General features: G+C 48.3%; 1 protein-coding gene across 2 annotated transcripts in view; it reads right to left on the minus strand.

The window, feature by feature from the left end:
- Positions 1-19,810, minus strand: part of LOC115140053 (tetratricopeptide repeat protein 28) — a 259,236-nt gene that overhangs the window by 44,218 nt on the left and 195,208 nt on the right. For both annotated transcript variants that reach the window (XM_029678098.2, XM_029678097.2), the window contains exons 6-11: positions 15,484-16,280; positions 14,739-15,283; positions 11,673-12,196; positions 5,146-5,255; positions 493-622; positions 64-282 (exon numbers count right to left, since the gene is read on the minus strand). In XM_029678098.2, coding sequence (XP_029533958.1) covers positions 64-282; positions 493-622; positions 5,146-5,255; positions 11,673-12,196; positions 14,739-15,283; positions 15,484-16,280 — 2,325 coding nt within the window. The remainder of the gene's footprint in view (positions 1-63; positions 283-492; positions 623-5,145; positions 5,256-11,672; positions 12,197-14,738; positions 15,284-15,483; positions 16,281-19,810) is intronic.

The raw sequence follows: 19,810 nt of genomic DNA on the forward strand, positions 1-19,810 counted from the left end.
TTGTATCAGCACACAGAGGAACTGAGTTAGTTGATATCCGCCTCCCTATCCCCCAGGTCTTACCTGCTCCTGGAGCCAGCAGCCAGCTGTACAGGTACCCAGCAGCCATGGAGAAGTAGAGCACTAGGGCCCTCTGGCTGTTCACCGTGTCCAGGATGTGCTCCACTGTGACTGGGGTGTAGGGGTCTGAGTCCTGCTGGCCTGTCTGCCTCTCCACCAGCAGGTCAGCAAAGGCCCGCGTCCGACCCCGCTCTGCCACTGCCAACGCCTCGTCATGGTGGCCTGGACAGCAGAGGGTCAAAGGTCAACGCTAGATTTTCTAGCTATCAGAAAGCGAACACGTACAAATGTTTAGTAGTATAAATATTTTGCAACAAATAGGTAAAAATAGGAACGAACATGAAAAGAAAAGTAAGAGAATAGCAGACAGAATGAAAGAAAGAGGGAAGGACGGTGAGAACGGAATGTGGGCAATAGATCGCGTAACAATACCTAGGCTGACAAGGACCCTCTGGAGTGCCTGGTAGGAGGAGGTCTGCAGGTCAAACAGAGAAAGTTTGTAGTCGGTGCTGTGCTGGGCCTCATGACGAATGGTCTCAAACAATGCAGATGCTCGGTAGAGCTGCAGGACAAATAACACAACCACAGATAACGATCAGTTACTGCATAGTACACCCTCTGTTCACTGTTCACTCCATGAACAGAGACATGCAGTGGCAGAAAGAAGACACTAGATGGCAGAAGCCCTCCTCAGTGTAAATTATATTTGATATCAGCACAGCTTCCTCAGCTCCCTCTCTTAAACACAGCTCTGATATTCAACACAGCCACCCTCCCCTCTCATCTCATCCACCCAGACAAGAGAGAGGGAACTGAAGATGCTAAGCCATCGCCTGGGCTTCCAAGACACACAATGTCTTCGAGGGAAACAGTGTGTCCACAGAACACTATGTCTCCCTGAGCCCTCTCAAGACTTATTTTCTCTGTTCAGTCCCAGACACTATTAGGCTGGAGAGGGAGAAGGAAAGGGAGAGGGGGAGAGGTGGGAGGGCAGACAGAGTGTGGGCGGAGGCTGTGCTGTGCTATGCTGCACACTAGCAGTCCAGGCCAGCCAGGAGTGCTGATTCATGGGAGTTGGTATTGATTTCCTATTCCTCCTCTGTTGGCAGACCTTTAAGATGACTGAGAATGTTCCACCTCCAACTCCAGTCTGTAAGAGGCCACCATTGACACGAAACTACGCACACCAACCATTCAGATAGCTGCTGCCCTGGGACTGGCACATGGAAGGGATGGAATTGGAATGAATCAGGTATGTATGTGTGTGTGAATGGTGAGGTGGTTACACCTAGCCAGGTCTATCCCCAAGGTCAGCCAGTAAAGTATATCAGACAAGAGGAGAGAGGGTGAGAGAGAGCAGAGTGTGGTTGTGCAGCCTTAGTGCTTGTTGTCCTGGCTGATTCTGCTGATAGGGCTGCAGGCTGATTGCTGGGCACACAGACATCCCATTAAGAGGGAAATGAATTTCCCACACTGGCTCCCCATTGGCCTAACCTCACCCAGCACAGATTAAAAGAAAACAAAAAAGTGCTGTGTCTGCAATGTCCTACCTACATGCTGTAAAGCTAATATCAAACAGGGGTATAGGACATTTACAATGAGTGTACAAAACATGAAGAACTCTTTCCATGAAATAGCCTGACCAGGTGAATACAGGTAAATGCTATGATCCCTTATTGATGTCACTTGTTAAATCCACTTCAATAAGTGTAGATGGAGGGGAGTAGACAGGTTAAAGAAGGATTTTTAAGCCTTGAGACAATTGAGACATGGATTGTGTACGTGTGCCATTCAGAGGGTGAATGGGCAAGACAAAAGATGTATGTGCATTTGAACGGGGTATGGTAGTACGTGCCAGGCGCACCGGTTTGTGTCAGGAACTGAAACGCAGCAGTTTCCTGTGTGTATCAAGAATGATCCAACACGGGTGCGGTTTCAACATGGCTACGTAAAGATGTGTTCCGAGGCATCTTCACTAAGATTTGATAATTTTATCTGTCTAAACCAGAACACACTTTGCACACCTACTGGCTCTAGCAACATTTGGGTGGCCTTCTTGGATATGTCTGGAACCGGGAAAACGAGACAAAGCGGTAAACAAGAAGACACGACAAAGACTAGCAACAAGATGGCAGATGCTAACGTTATGGAGATATTGTTCTCTGTTTAGTGAGTCCACCGGATCAGAGGCAGTAGGGATGACCAGGGATGTTCTCTGTTTAGTGAGTCCACCGGATCAGAGGCAGTAGGGATGACCAGGGATGTTCTCTGTTTAGTGAGTCCTCCAGATCAGAGGCAGTAGGGATGACCAGGGATGTTCTCTGTTTAGTGAGTCCACCGGATCAGAGGCAGTAGGGATGACCAGGGATGTTCTCTGTTTAGTGAGTCAGATCAGAGGCAGTAGGGATGACCAGGGATGTTCTCTGTTTAGTGAGTCCACCGGATCAGAGGCAGTAGATGACAGTTCTCTGTTTAGGAGTCCACCGTCAGGGATGACCAGGGATGTTCTCTGTTTAGTGAGTCCACCGGATCAGAGGCAGTAGGGATGACCAGGGATGTTCTCTGTTTAGTGAGTCCACTCTGTTTAGTGAGTCCACCGGATCAGAGGCAGTAGGGATGACCAGGGATGTTCTCTGTTTAGTGAGTCCTCCAGATCAGAGGCAGTAGGGATGACCAGGGATGTTCTCTGTTTAGTGAGTCCACCGGATCAGAGGCAGTAGGGATGACCAGGGATGTTCTCTGTTTAGTGAGTCAGATCAGAGGCAGTAGGGATGACCAGGGATGTTCTCTGTTTAGTGAGTCCACCGGATCAGAGGCAGTAGGGATGACCAGGGATGTTCTCTGTTTAGTGAGTCCTCAGAGGCAGATCAGGGATGTTCTCTGTTTAGTGAGTCAGTCAGGGATGATGACCAGGGATGTTCTCTGTTTAGTGAGTCCTCCAGATCAGAGGCAGTAGGGATGACCAGGGATGTTCTCTGTTTAGTGAGTCAGATCAGAGGCAGTAGGGATGACCAGGGATGTTCTCTGTTTAGTGAGTCCACCGGATCAGAGGCAGTAGGGATGACCAGGGATGTTCTCTGTTTAGTGAGTCCACCGGATCAGATGGCAGATCAGAGGATGACCAGGGATGTTCTCTGTTTAGTGAGTCCACCGGATCAGAGGCAGTAGGGATGACCAGGGATGTTCTCTGTTTAGTGAGTCCAGAGGCAGTAGGGATGACAGGGATGTTCTCTGTTTAGTGAGTCAGATCAGGGATAGGGATGACCAGGGATGTTCTCTGTTTAGTGAGTCAGATCAGAGGCAGTAGGGATAACCAGGGATGTTCTCTGTTTAGTGAGTCAGATCAGAGGCAGTAGGGATGACCAGGGATGTTCTCTGTTTAGTGAGTCAGATCAGAGGCAGTAGGGATGACCAGGGATGTTCTCTGTTTAGAGAGTCCTCCAGATCAGAGGCAGTAGGGATGACCAGGGATGTTCTCTGTTTAGTGAGTCCACCAGATCAGAGGCAGGAGGAATGACCAGGGATGTTCTCTTTTCTGCCCTGCTAAGCATTCAAAATGTAACGAGTACTTTTGGGTGTCAGGGAAAACGTATGGAGTAAAAAGTGCATTAAGTAAAAGTAAAAGTTGTCAAAAATATAAATAGTAAAGTCATGTACAGATACCCAAAAAAACGACTTATGCGTTGAAGTATTTTTACTTAAGTACTTTACACCACTGGCCTTTTATGAACCAATATAACTGATGATTAACATTACATTTATCTGACATTTTCACACCATGACAGTTGCACATGTGCGATTCCTGAAAGGACTCTCACCATGTCTTTCCCCCTGGGCTACGTTCATCCTCACTGATGGAAGTGATGAGCTGGAAAACATCCATTCCATTCCATCTATCATCCCCATATCCTCTCCAGCAGTGACAAAATGACACCATGTATTCTCACAAATCTGGGTGAAGTGTTGTCAGGTGAAATCTCTCCCCCACAGAGAACAAGGCGTAACAGAGTGAGGCTATTCAAAAACATTTGTGTTTAAATGTGGATATAGAGGAACATGGGTCCAAGTCATCTCATTCCAACAGTACGGATGATGTATGAATGTCAAGTGCAGTAATACTGCATAGTGGGACATAGTGCGCTATGTAAATCAGCCCTGAAGTGGGTCAGGGTATTTACCAAGGTCATATAGCTATACCACCAGCAGTACCACCCTCCCTGCTTCCTCATGAATAATCATCTCATCTATACTCTGAGAACAACTACGTCCTTTCCCTTTTCCAACAACAACACACCCTACAATGACTGGAGAAAATATCCCAAACATTACTGGATTGCCTGGGAATGAACTGGGGTGTGACAAAATACTGTTGCGTTGGCTAACATCTGTTTGACAGGGTAAGCCTGAGGGGTATGGGGATAAGGTCCTTGTACTAGATGTTGACAGAGAGGAAAGAGAGAAGATAGAGTTTACAGATTCAGGAACTGGATAAACTGAACCGAATTGAGTTGTGTTCACGCAGAATTGTCTCCTTTGTCTCTCTCTCAATTCAATTCAATTCGATTCAAAATGAATTTTATTGGCATGGGAAACATGTGTTTACAATTCCAAAGCAAGTGAAATAAACAAACAAAAGTGAGGACACAGTAAATTTGCACTCAAAAAGTTTTAAAAAAGATAAAGACTTATCAAGTGTTATATTATCATCAGCTATGTACAGTGTTTTAGCAATGTGCAAATACTAGCACGAATAGTAGGGGATCTAAATAAACAGATACATATTTGTGGTATGTAGAATGTTGTTTCTCCTCTCACTCTCCCTTTCCCCCTCTCTCTCTTTCTCAGAATGACAAATGAGAACAACATGAATAACTGATGGCAACACAACTAAAATGGTGTGAACAACCTTCCTTTCGCTCCCTCCATCAGGCCATCTTCTTCCCTCATCGCTCCATAATTTTTCACTTTCCTTCTCCTCCCTTTCTATACATGATCTCTCTCGACACATACAGATGTGAGTGTGTAAGTGTAACCCTGTGTAGTGTGTATGCTGTGTGTGAGGAGAGGTTCATGTCAGATTTTTACCTGGTGCTGGGCCTCCTCCAGGTTCCCACTGGCCCACAGAGACAGCCCCAGACGATGGCGGATCTTAGCCTCGTCCTCACGCCGAGCCAGCTGCTCTGCCAGTCGTAGGCCTGGAGAGGGAGGGAGGAAAGAAAGAGAGAGAAAGAGAAATAAAAAGATAGAGAGAGGGATTATAAATAATTTAGAGCTATGGTCAGGCACTCAGGTATCTTTCAGGGTAACAGATGTAAGCATAGCGTGGTACTGATATTCTGACAGTGAACAGGCTTGAATATTTGGCCTCAGTTGTAAAAGTACATCTCAGTCTGGGGCTCACACACACACACACACACACACACACACACACACACACACACACACACACACACACACACACACACACACACACACACACACACACACAGTAAGAGGCTGTTAGGGCACTAATCTGGGTACCTAGTAATCAATGGTAAGGATCGAGTGGCTGAGCAAACACAAACACACACTTAATGCTTCTGTATAAAGGATGTTGCAGGACTAACCAAACATAAGAGGTTTAATAGAGTGTAGAGACAACACTTCCGTACTCTGTCTTCGATTACACGCTCATATATTAGAGCAAAGAACCAACACATTTCATCCACTTAACCACACACACACTGGAGATACAAAACACAGAGGATAGATACATCCTGTCTTGAAACTCTTTGTGTAGCTCATCACACTGGTCCATAAACTTCCTCTGAGATTCAGCAGAAATACAGGGATATTTTCCCTGTGTTCGTTTAGCGTGGCTTTGTCAGATCAGCTGGTGAGAATGCTGTTTGTTTTCCTGTTTCAATCCCTCAAGCGGTGATGCGTATGTCACATTGTTGCATCTGTACTCAGCCTGCCTGCCGACTGCTTGGTTTCACCCAATTACTGTGATGAAACAGACAGTCCACGGAGGGAAATGATGAAAAAGGACAAAGCACTTGGCCACATGTCACATTTGAGGTGCTAACAGCACAGCACGCAAGCTGGGCTTTGAATTGGGCTGCTGACCATGCAAGGCTGTGGATACTAGGTTTATATTAGGTAGAATGATATAGTGTATCGTTTCTATTCTTCTGTGACCAGTGGGAAACATGTTTTGGTGGGGGGGGAGAAAATGGGCCATTATACACTATATATACAAAAATATGTGGACACCCCTTCAAATGAGTAAATTCGGCTATTTCAGGCACACCCGTTGCTGACAGGTGTATAAAATTGAGCACACAGTCATGCAATCTCCATAGACAAACATTGGCAGTAGAATGGCCTTACTGAAGAGTTCAGTGGCTTTCAACGTGGCACCGTCAAATGTCTGCCCTGCTAGAGCTGCCCCGGCCAACTGCAAGTGCTGTTATTGTCAAGTAGAAATGTCTAGGAACAACAACAGGTCGGCAGCGAAGTGGTAGGCCACACAAGCTCACAGAACGGGATCGTCTGTCCTCGAATGCAACACTCACTACTGAGTTCCAAACTGCCTCTGGAAGCAACGTCAGCACAAGAACTGTTCGTCAGGAGTTTCATGGAATGGGTTTCCGTGGCCGAGCAGCCACACACCATGCGCAAGATCACCATGCGCAATGCCATGCGTCGGCTAGAGTGGTGTAAAGCTCACCGCAATTGGCCTCTGGAGCAGTGGAAACGCGCTAGCTGGAGTGATGAATCACGCTTCACCATCTGGCAGTCCGAAGGACAAATCTGTGTTTGGCGGATGCCAGGACAATGCTACCTGCCCCAATGCATAGTGCCAACTCTAATTTTTGGTGGAGGAGAAATAATGGTCTGGGGCTGTTTTTCATGGTTCGAGCTAGGCCCTTTAGTTCCAGAGAAAGGAAATCTTAACACTACAGCATACAATGACATTCCAGATGATTCTGTTCTTCCAACTATGTTACAACAGTTTGGGGAAGGTCCTGTTTCAGCATGACAATGTCTTCGTGCACAAAGTGAGGTCCAAACAGAAATGGTTTGACGAGATCGGTGTGGAAGAACTTGACTGACCTGCACAGAGCTCTGACATCAACCCCATCGAACACATTTGGGATGAATTGGAACAGCGACTAATCGCCCAACATCAGTGCCCGACCTCACTAATGCTCTTGTGGCTGAATGGAAGCAAGTCCCCGCAGCAATGTTTCGACATCTAGTGGAAATCCTTCCCAGAAGAGTGGAGGCTATTATAGCATCAAAGGGGGGACCAACTCCAATGCCCATGATTTTGGAATGAGATGTTCGATGAGCAGGTGTCCATATACTTTTGGTCATGTTGTGTATCAAGCGGCCCTCGTCTCACTCTCTCTGCGATTCCTGAGAGCGTGACCAGGAAGGGATACCCAACCTCGTATTCCACCAGGCCCCCATGGTTGGGGTCAATACCATTTCAATCCCAGTCAATTCAGTAAGTAAACAAACATTCAAATTCTTCTCAATGAGGAACATTTGAATTTGAATTGAAGTTTGGTTCACTTTTTGAATTGACTGGAATTGAAATGGAGTTGACCCTCACCCTGCCAGGCCCAGCGGCACAGCACACATCTCTCCCCAGACATCTGCACTGCTCTGTGAGTACACCTTCAGAGAGGCGGGCAACACTTCCCCTCTCTCCTTAAGGGCTCAGACACACCAACACTTGTTTGCTGGCCGAGAGTACCTAGCACCTCTGGACGTAATTTGCAAACCAAGAATTGTAGTATTGTGTGAAAAATGTTGGCAGTCAAATGTCTACAGCAGGTGGTCCCTAAAACACAGCGCGCTGAATGATCAACAGATGAACGTGAGATCCACAATCGGTGCAATGTGTGTGAACATTAACATTCCCCCATAACCCCAACTTTCTTCCTTTCTTTTGGAATCTCTCTCATTCTCCCTCTCTGTGTGTGACTGGACTCCTCTAGTCTCAGTAACCCATTTCATCTTGACAGCTGTGGCAGCACTAGCAGGGACAACTCAGGTCTCATTAGTGTTGGGAGCTTGAGAGAGAAAACGGATTGAAATCACCCTCACCCCTCTCTCTCTCTCTCTCTCTCTCTCTCTCTCTCTCTCTCTGACTTATGATGATGCTTCAAAGGCAATTGAACAACCTGCATGTTTTGCATAACGCGCCAACAAATCCATTGATGACTTGATAGCTACTGCACTGCAAACTGCCCTATCCCACCTGGACAAGAGGATGACCTATGTGAGAATACTGTTCATTGACTACAACTCGGTTTTCAACATGATAGTGCCCTCCATGCTCTTCAATAAGCTCAGGGCCCTGGGACTAAACACCTCCCTGTGCAACTGGGTCCTAGATTTCCTGACAGGTCGCCCCCAGGTGGTGAGGGTAGGCAACAACATCTCCTTCTGATCCTTAACACAGTGGCCCCCATGGGGTGTGTGCTCAGCCCCATCCTATACTCCCTGTTCACCCACGACTCCAACTCTAACATTAAGTTTACTGACGACACAACAGTGGTATGCCTTATCACCAACAATGTCGAGACAGCCTACAGGGAGGTTAGTGCCCTGGCAGAGTGGTGCAGAGAGATCCCACCCCTATCCACATTGAATCCACATCGACAGGGCCGCAGTGGAGTGGGTCAAAAGCTTCACCAAGGACCTGAAATGGTCCCACCACATCGACACCACTGTGAAAAAGGTGCAACAGCGCCTCTTCAACCTCAGGAGTCTAAAGAAATTCAGCATTGCCCCTAAGACCCTCACAAACCACTACGGATAAACCATCGAGAGCATTCTGTCGGGCTGCATCACCAACTGCTGCACTGCCCACAACCGCATGCCTCTCCAGAGGGTGGTGTGGTCAGCCCAACGCATCACTGGGGGCACAATGCCCGCCCTCTAAAACATCTACAGCACCCGGTGTTGGAGGAAGTTCAAGAAGATCATCAAGGACCTCAGCCACCCAAGCCACAGCCTGTTCACCCTGCTACCATCTAGCAGACTTAAGACAGTATAGGTGTATCAAAGCCGGGACCGAGAGACTGAAAAACAGTTTACATACTATTTTACCTATTTTATTTGTATGCACTGTATTCTAGTCATGGCTCATTCTATATAACTACTGCTGTACACAGCTTTTCTATTAATATACTGCCCATACTGTCTATTCACACCATTTAGATACATACTGTATTTATATTCCGGACTCTGACATTGTTCGTTCTGATATTGCTTGTTTTGATATTTCTGATATACACTCCGGTGTAGATTTGGACTTGGGTTTTAGGTTGTTGTCATACTGAAAGGTGAACTCATCTCTGTGAGTGTCACCAGTGTCTGGTGGAAAGCAGACTGAACCAGATTTCCCTCTACAATGTTGCCTGTGCTTAGCTTTATTACATTTGTTTTTTTATCCTGAAAAACTCCCCAGTCCTTAACAATTACAAGCATAACCATAATGCAGCCACCACTATGCTTGAAAATATGGAGGGTGGTACTCAGTCATGTGTTATTTGGGATTTTACAGTGAATTGCTTTGCACATTTTTTTCAGTATTACTTTAGTGCCTTGTTGCAAACATGATGGATGTTTAAGAATATTATTCTGTACAGTCTTCCTTCTATTCACACTGTCAATTAGGTTAGTATTGTGGAGTAACTACAATGTTGTTGATCCATCCTCAGTTTTCTCCTATCACTCTGTAACTGTTTTACCATTGGCCTCATGGTGAAATTCCTGAGCGGTTTCTTTCCTCTCCGACAACTGTGTTAGGAAGTATGCTTGTATCTTTGTAGTGACTGGGTATGTTGATACACCATCCAAGTTATTCATTTCACCATGTTCAAAGGGACATTCCATGTGTGATGTTTTTCTCCAATAGGTCTCCTTCTTTGCGAGGCATTGAAAAACCTCCCTGGTCTTCGTGTTTGAATGTGTGTTTGAAATTCACTGCTGGACTGAGGGACCTTACAGGTAATTGTATGTGTGGGGTACAGAGATGAGGTAGTCATACAAAAATCTGGTTAAACACTATTATTGCACAAAGGAGTGAGTCCATGCAACTTATTATGTGAATTGTTAAGCACATTTTTACTCCTGAACTTATTTAGGGGTTGAATACGTATTGACTCAAGTCATTTCAGCTTTTCATTTTTAATCCATATTTTATTTTATTTTAAATACACTTTCACATTATGGGGTATTGTGTGTAGGCCAGTGATAAAATATATCTCTAGAGACCACTTTAATGGCTGCCTGACAGCTGGTGAAGAGATTCACTACAGCTCCGGGGGCCCATGCACCCTGTGACTTTACACACACACAGGCTTGCAGCAGGGCGATACACACTCCTGTATAAATACACACACAAACACAAGGCATTGTGACTGTAAAGAGAATAAAGCCTCACAAAGTGTTACCTAATTATAAATTATATGATGAAAATACTGCAGGCATTAAATCTGCTGTGTCTCACACACACACACACACACACTGCTGAAGTCACATGCTGTCACTATAGGCACTCGAGTGGAGCTCCTTTCCTAGGCCTCCTTCCAATTAATATTTCTCAGGATGTGAAAACAAAAAAACAAGCGTGCGGCATAAAAAAAAAGAAAAAAGGAAAACAGAAGAAAAAAAACGTGCCAACTTTTTGGTCTGGGTAGGTTGGCTAGAAATAATTGGCTGTCAAGGATAGGAAAAGTAGTAGTGTGCTTTTTCAAAGCTGGACCAAAGAACAATACAAGGACAGAGCAGGGGACAGTAAGAGGACAGGGAAGAGATAGAGTGGCCTGCCTCCTTTGTTTCCATTAAAACCCAACAAGCAGGGCTGGAACAATGTCTAGGTCACTACAAGCACCGGTGGCTTGGAGGAGAGGAGATGATCATTCTCCCTGTATGCAAACAGGCTTTGTGGAGTAATGCCCTGGGTGTGCCTCTGCATAACGGCTGCTAATGGCACTGATGGCCACGCCCCCTACAGCTCTCTCAGAGTTCTTCAAGCTGTTTCTTGTCCTACCTATGTCCTACCTATGACAAACAATCCCTACACTGTTATTGACATAATGAATTTTAGAGAGCCAAGGCTGCAGCTTTTAATTTCGCCATCATCTATAGAGGACAATGAAGCGTGAGAGGCAGGACTCTGCCAGCCACAGTGTGTGAAAAGGTCCTTTGGCAGCTCATTTGAAAGAGGATATAGGTGTGAAGAATTGCAGTCTGTAAACATGCTAAATGCCTCGGCATGCAACACAGGGATGAGCTCACACACACACACACACACACACACACACACAATGGCAACTATACTCACACAAAAAAATCCTCACACAAGCTAATAAAAAACAGACGAAAACACACAGAAAAAATGTAGCATTACAAAATATAAGCTTTAAAAAAAAAATGCTGCTCTTGGTAGAATTATACTTGACTCTACTTCAAGATAATTCATGCCTGTCAGATATATATTCCATCTCCGTTGGAAGCTGTCACAGCTGTCACCATTCATGTCACTAAAGTCTACATATCTATATGAGTATCCCCCCTTCCTCCTATTCCCCAACCCGGCTGCTCACCTTCCTGCAGGTACATGACAGCCTGTGAGTAGTTCTGCAGTGCGTGGTGTGTCCTCCCCAGACTGCCGTAGGCTAGGGTCTTGGCCGCCAGGTCGTTGGTCTGAGCTGCAACACTCAGATGCTGCTCCTGGAACACCACTGCACGCTCATAGTTGCCTAGCGACTCGTAGGTGAGGCCCAGGTTGCCATAGGCACGGCCCTGTCGGGCGGGCCTGCCCGTCTCCTCTGCGATCTCCAGGTCACTCTGGTGGCAGCGCAGGGCCGTCTCGTACTCTCCCATGGACTGGTAGACCACGCCCAGGCCACAGCTGGCGTCGCCCTCTAGTAGGCGGTCCTGGGTGTCACGGGCGATGCCTAGCTGGCGCTCCAGACAGGAGATGGCCTGTTCATAGTTCCCCAACTGGCTGTGGAGCGCCCCTAGCTCCCCGTAGGCCTGGGCCTTCCCTCCACACTCCCCCAGCTCATGGGCCACCACCAGACGCTTCTCAAAACACACCAGGGACTGCTGCAGGTTACCCATCGCCCTGCAGGGGGAGACACAGAGAGGCAGGGCTTAACGAGGGAAAGTCAAACAGTAGGGGAAGGATGGAGATATGCAGGGTCAACTGGGCAGACTGGGACAGAGATGGGATATATTATATGCCTACTAGAAAGGCCCGTAATTGCCATCTGCTCCTCAATATGAACAAACAGACTCGTGCCACAGAGACTGTGTCCTCCAAGTACACTCCTCTCACAGTAACCTCGTTCCTCTCTCTGCTTATCTCCTATCAGGGGGATAGTAGAACAGCTATAATCTAATCTGCACATATGGCCACACTGTGCTATTACGGAAGAATGAGAAACACACATCACATTTGCCATTTGCCAAGCTCTGCATCGTTTCAGTGGGAATGAATATTCAGATACCCCAAAAAAAGCACGGCAGATGACTCTAGGAGGACTGTGTGTGTGTGTGTGTGTGTGTGTAGAGGAAGAGAAAAGGGGCTGCAGGGGAATGAAGCAGGGTTGATGGGTTAATGATGCAATGGGTTGGGGGGTGCTAGATAATATAATTCACCCTCCACTTGGCCTAGATTAGAGGGATGTCACATGGACGATACAGGTTCTGTCTCTCTCTGTGAATAGGCCTACACATCAATAAGACCTGCATTCAAACCCAGGTTATGTCTCTCTCTGTGAATAGGCCTACACATCAATAAGACCTGCATTCAAACCCAGGTTCTGTCTCTCTCTGTGAATAGGCCTACACATCAATAAGACCTGCATTCAAACCCAGGTTCTGTCTCTCTCTGTGAATAGGCCTACACATCAATAAGACCTGCATTCAAACCCAGGTTCTGTCTCTCTCTGTGAATAGGCCTACACATCAATAAGACCTGCATTCAAACCCAGGTTCTGTCTCTCTCTGTGAATAGGCCTACACATCAATAAGACCTGCATTCAAACCCAGGTTCTGTCTCTCTCTGTGAATAGGCCTACACATCAATAAGACCTGCATTCAAACCCAGGTTTTGTTCTCTTGAACACTGCACAGAAACCCTGCAAATAGACCATTTTCACATTCACAGGCGGAGCAACAACTACCGGATGTCGCTTGAAAAGGACCACTGAAAGAATAAAAGGCTTTAGCTTAATTAATGTTCTCTTTTAAAGAGAGCTGGTTCACTAAAGGCTATGGGAGAGAGAGAGAGAGAGAGATAGGAAGTGAGGAAGGTAGGAGTCTGATGTACATTCTTCACCTCTCAGCTCATGCATTCCTAATGCAGGGTTCTGTCTGATTGTTATGGTGGCATGTTGATGATGCACAATAAGGGGACAAATCATCTCTGAAATGAGGATTCCATTGCTGCTGCTGTGTTTGGTTTCACACCGTATTCTCACAGGATGTTATCAGCTCTCAGACACACACAGGGGAGAGAGAAAGAGAAGAAAAGAGCCAGAATGTAAAAGGTTGTCTTGAATTAGCTGCAGTTCCCCCGGTTTCAGACGTCTGTCAGCCAAAGCCTCTTTGCATACCGATCAGCTGGGGGCCAGTAGGCTCAGTGCTGAAGCAGCCACAGCACCAGCCTCACTGAGCCTCCCGATCCACAACACCGACCGTCAAGGTGTCTCTAAACTAGGGTGGTCCTGGAAATGCAAGTGCCGACACAAGCAGGAAAACAGCAGCGGGCTCAAAAAGAAAAAAGGATTATGCAAAGCAGGATTACTATGATTATTAGTAATACCCAGTCAAAGCAAATGATCTGTCACCGCAACAACCAGAGGAAATTGATATCGGCAACTTATTCAAAGGCAGAATGGCTTTCTGCTCGCAACGGTAGCTTAGGAGTGTATTTAAAATATGACGCCTTGCTTTTAAATGTTATTCAAATGAGAAAAATGCTAATTAAAGTTCTATATATACTTTCATCAGCAGTACTCTTCTTCTATGATTAAGATATTAGCTGTTCATATCAGGCAGTAAGAGATTTCATGGTTTTAGTGCTTTCATCCAACCACAGATTTCCCACCAGAGCTAGAGCAGGGTTTTTGTGCTGCAGAGACATCATGTATTCCCAAGCCAATCCTTTAGTGACACTTTAGTCCATGCTTCAAGAAGAGGTCATTTGGACAGATGGCACAGCTTACCTAGAACACTATCTAAGTAACTCATTCAGTTATAAAACAGGAGTCACTACATGGCAGGGGTGCTCAACTACTATTTGAGAAGGTTCGGTCACACAAATGTCCTGGGTGGCAAAGGTCAGGATGGATATGTTCTTTATTGGCGTAGTAACAAACCTCCACGGATGCAACCCCAAACTGTCCGCACCCCTCTTGTTGGCAGAAAGAAAAGTTTTAAAGCGTATTCCTGCAATTCTACACATTTTGCCATGTTTTATGTGTGTTCATATGATACCTGAGTGACAAAACAAAATCAATGAGGCCCCCATGGGCACATAATCTAAATAAGCATAACTGACCTACTTAGTGACCTGATTGGGAGCTATAACCAATCATGTTACAGGTTTCTAAGGATGTCTAGTGTGTGTAGAGGAAGGGCTACTGAGAGATGTCACTGACCTGTGTCCATTCCCCAGGCCTCGGTAGGCCTTCTCCTGGTCCTGCATCCGGTTAAGGCTCTGGGCCACAGACAGGTACTGGTCATAGTATTTAATGGCCTCTTCAAAGTCCCCTAAGGCCTCGTAACAGTCTCCGAGGTTACCATAGGCCCTACCCCGGTCCAGCACGGCCTCGTTGCCACTCAGCTGCTGGAGGGTGGCCAGCTGCTGTTCCAGGTAGCCTATAGCCTCCTCCATCACCCCTACATTCATCTTGGTGATGCCCATGTTGCCATAGACCTGGGCCTCTACCCCGGGGTCCTTCAGTCTGCGGCCCAGCTCTAGCTGCTCCTCGTAGCTCTTGAAGGCCATGGCGTACTTCCCCAGAGCCATGTAGACGGCTGCCAGGTGGCCGTGGGCTTTACACTCCCCAGGCACATCGCCCAGCTCCTGGTACACCTCCAGCTCCTGGGTGTGGTAGCCCAGAGCCTTGTCGTACTTCTGCACCAGTCTGTAGGTGGCACCCAGGGCCGCGTAGGCACACGCCTCCATCCTGCGCTCCTTCACCTGAAACAAAGCACAGATAGGATTTCAGTGCATCAGCAAATATTCAACATCAACAGCCTTACATAAACAGCCTGCCTTGCAAAATCAATGGAGTGCTGGACTTACAGTATATAACGTTAATCTCTCTTACTGTATGCAGACAAAGTGGAGACCTTTCCTGTGACTATGACAGATTAAAAACAGGAGCCAAAGAATCTCACCTGGTGAGCCAGGGCCAGCTGCTGCTCATAGAATTGGATAGCCCCAGTCACGTCCTTCTTGGAGACAAAGATGTCCCCCAGGTTGCCCAGGGCTCTGAAACGGGCCTGTGCATTATTAAGAGACTGGGCTAGAGAGAGCAGGTACTTCTGACACTCCTCTGCCTTGGTGAAGTCACCCAGAGCCTTGAAGGCCAGTCCCAGGTTACAGTAGGCCTTGGCCTGGCTCAGCTTGTCATGCAGGTCCTTAGCCAGAGCCAGGTCCTGCTCATAGTACTTGACAGCGTCCTGATAGCTTCCCAGGCAGTAGTGGGCGTAGCCCAAGTTGTGGCAGACTTTCCCCTCACTCTCCATGTCCTGGAGGTCAGGGGACAAGCGGAGGTACTGCTCGTAGTAGGGCACGGCTTGGGGGAACTCTCCCCGGGAGCAGTGGAAGTTTCCCAGATTGCCGAGGGCGCGAGCCTCGCTCTGGACGTCTCGCAGCTCACGGGCGATATTGAGGTGGTTCTGGTAGTGCTGCAGGGCACGATCGTGGGCCCCCAGGGCCTGGTAGGCCACGGCCAGGTTACCATGGGTAGAGGCCTGTGAGGCCCGGTCATTGACCTCCATGGAGATCTGTAGCTCCTGGCGGTGATAGCGTACGGCCTGGTCAAAGGCCCCCAGCGCGTTGTAGGCATTGCCCATGTTACCATAGGCCCGGCCCTGGGCAGCATAGTCACTGAGCTCCTGGGTGATGGAGAGGTGGGTTTTGTGGAGTTTAAGTGCAGTCTCATAGTCTCCTTTCATCTGGTGGATAATGCCTGTGGTTTATGGAAAGGAGAGGAGAGGGAGGTGAGTTCACTTTGAGTGCCTCATCAGACAGCCACACTATGTAGAAAGCAAGTAATTCAAAAGTTCAAATTTGCTCTCTGCTGAGCCAGCTCAAACAGCAAACATTACACGTAGAAAATATGATCATTAAAATGGAGCACATTCACACAGCTTTATAATTACATCAAAATGGAATCATTCAATTTTTTTAACTGTCCTTCATGATTGTGTCTTGGAAGAAAATAAGCAAAACCAACAACTTTTCCACTGGGACTGAAACAACAGAGGGAGAAAGAGAGCGGGCAGAGCCGATCGAAAGCTGAGCAAACAACTTCTAAAAAATGAGATGAATGTAGAGAACCAATCAATAACTTAGGACTCTGTGCATTGAGCATTTGATCTGTTAGAAATATGATCCTCCTGAAAACAAAAGCTTTGCCCTGCAGCCAGCATGCATGTCCACACACAGCAGAGTGTCTATCTATCTACCTTCCTTTCCTCTGAGACACACTGGGCTTTGAGTCCCTCTGACTGTTGTCACCCGGCTTTCCATAAACTTATAATTAAACTGCTAATATCAGAGCGCTGTGGCTCCCTGGAGCGGGGGAACAGAGGAAGAGAGTAGGGGATGGCCACAGGCTGATGGACGGAGCCAGAGCTGGGGAGGACAGCCCGCCGCAGGGCTAATGATCACTCACCATAGAGAGAGAGAGGAACATATGGAGGGGCCTGGCGTGGCGTGGTGGCGGAGCAGCCATTCATCTAACAGGCCTGGCTAACTGTGTCTCTTCTACGTCAGCATCAGTGTGGGATAATGTGCCTGGGAGATGAGAGAAACCAGCCCCAACCCGTCGCACCACTCAGAGGGCACTGGGATGGGGACAGGGCCAGCCTGGGCTGGGGTGTGTGGGAAACAGGGAGGACAGGAGAGGGAGGCATTTATGGGTTGTGGTGAGAACTTGATGGTGCCATTGGGATTGGCTACCACCATGTGTGTGACTTTTCCCTAGCAGAACTTTCCACAGTACTGGTGCACGCAGTGGCTAAGTAAACAGAAGGATACCAACTAAACAGCCAACTTAACAGACCCAAAATGATATGACTTCTGTAGATGTGGAGTCATGGCCATTAGAGTTGCCTGTTCAGTTAAAAGCCTTGTATTAGAGGCCTTTGAGATGCCCGACTAGCAGCCCTGCCATTCTGTTGGTCTCTCGTTCGCCCTTTATACAGTTTCAGGATTCTCTAACACAGACCTTTTTCTTGGCTGCCAGATTTGGAGGAATAGAAGAGGAGTGGTTTAAATTAAGCTGTGATAAAAAGGGCTTTTTAAATTAATTTGATTGATTGATTGATTCTAAATACAAGTTCAGGTGAAAGAAGAGGTAAATATTTGATCTTGTTTATAAATACAGGTATCAAGGAAAGGGGATTAACCACACAAGGTACATTGGATGGCAGCATAAAAATAACCTTTGAATAGGTTTTCTTTGATTTGCATAGCCCATAGATAGTGGCGTAAATAACCCCAATCCATAGATGGGCTCACTTTTATGATGATTCGCACACAGTTCCCTCAGTTTTACAGCGGAAAGGAAACCCCTGCGATGAGGTGGATCAGTAGCTCAGTATTTGTTCATCTATGTGGTTCTGTCTTCAGGTTAAAGTGTCATAGTCTTACCTGGCCCAGTAATCATCAGGTCATCACCTGAAGGAATTAATATGCTAAGAATTATCCAGAAAAAAAACAAGAGACAGGGCAATGCCTGGTACAGATACAATATGGATTATTAACACACAGTATATAGAATTGATAAACTGCTACTAACTCTATTATTATGTCAAATGGTATAGGCATTATAGGCTTTTGACATTTGAGGTTACAGTAGACTGACATTGGCACCTCACATATCATGGACAGAGCCCAGCCCGGGCTCAGAGCATGTTAACATTCACGGCAGGCTGGTCGGAGGAGCAATGACAACCTTTTCCCTCTTCAAAGTCATTGCCAAGATTATGCCCTCCCTTTGGAGCTTATTCCACAGAGGGTATAATGCCTATTGATGTATCACCAGCAAACATGGCGCCAGACCTCCCCTGAGTCCCCTGCTGGAGGCTCAAATTGGAGCTGGGGCTTGAAGGCTGGGGTGGGGGCTGGGGAGAAAGACTGGAGCTGGAGCTGGGGCTTGAAGGCTGGGGTGGGGGCTGGGGAGAAAGACTGGAGCTGGAGCTGGGGCTTGAAGGCTGGGTTGGGGGCTGGGGAGAAAGACTGGAGCTGGAGCTGGGGCTTGAAGGCTGGGTTGGGGGCTGGGGAGAAAGACTGGAGCTGGAGCTGGGGCTTGAAGGCTGGGGTGGGGGCTGGGGAGAAAGACTGGAGCTGGAGCTTGAAGGCTGGGGTGGTGGCTGGGGAGAAAGACTGGAGCTGGAGCTGGGGCTTGAAGGCTGGGGTGGGGGCTGGGGAGAAAGACTGGAGCTGGAGCTGGGGCTTGAAGGCTGGGGTGGGGGCTGGGGAGAAAGACTGGAGCTGGGGCTTGAAGGCTGGGGTGGGGGCTGGGGAGAAAGACTGGAGCTGGAGCTGGGGCTTGAAGGCTGGGGTGGGGGCTGGGGAGAAAGACTGGAGCTGGAGCTGGGGCTTGAAGGCTGGGGTGGGGGCTGGGGAGAAAGACTGGAGCTGGAGCTGGGGCTTGAAGGCTGGGGTGGGGGCTGGGGAGAAAGACTGGAGCTGGGGCTGGGGCTTGAAGGCTGGGGTGGGGGCTGGGGAGAAAGACTGGAGCTGGAGCTGGGGCTTGAAGGCTGGGGTGGGGGCTGGGGAGAAAGACTGGAGCTGGAGCTGGGGCTTGAAGGCTGGGGTGGGGGCTGGGGAGAAAGACTGGAGCTGGAGCTGGGGCTTGAAGGCTGGGGTGGGGGCTGGGGAGAAAGACTGGAGCTGGAGCTGGGGCTTGAAGGCTGGGGTGGGGGCTGGGGAGAAAGACTGGAGCTGGAGCTGGGGCTTGAAGGCTGGGGTGGGGGCTGGGGAGAAAGACTGGAGCTGGAGCTGGGGCTTGAAGGCTGGGGTGGGGGCTGGGGAGAAAGACTGGAGCTGGGGCTGGGGCTTGAAGGCTGGGGTGGGGGCTGGGGAGAAAGACTGGAGCTGGAGCTGGGGCTTGAAGGCTGGGGTGGGGGCTGGGGAGAAAGACTGGAGCTGGGGCTGGGGCTTGAAGGCTGGGGTGGGGGCTGGGGAGAAAGACTGGAGCTGGAGCTGGGGCTTGAATGCTGGGGTGGGGGCTGGGGAGAAAGACTGGAGCTGGAGCTGGGGCTTGAAGGCTGGGGTGGGGGCTGGGGAGAAAGACTGGAGCTGGAGCTGGGGCTTGAAGGCTGGGGTGGGGGCTGGGGAGAAAGACTGGAGCTGGAGCTGGGGCTTGAAGGCTGGGGTGGGGGCTGGGGAGAAAGACTGGAGCTGGAGCTGGGGCTTGAAGGCTGGGGTGGGGGCTGGGGAGAAAGACTGGAGCTGGAGCTGGGGCTTGAAGGCTGGGGTGGGGGCTGG

The sequence above is a fragment of the Oncorhynchus nerka genome, linkage group LG13 (assembly GCF_034236695.1).
Source record: "Oncorhynchus nerka isolate Pitt River linkage group LG13, Oner_Uvic_2.0, whole genome shotgun sequence".
Lineage (NCBI taxonomy): Eukaryota > Metazoa > Chordata > Actinopteri > Salmoniformes > Salmonidae > Oncorhynchus > Oncorhynchus nerka.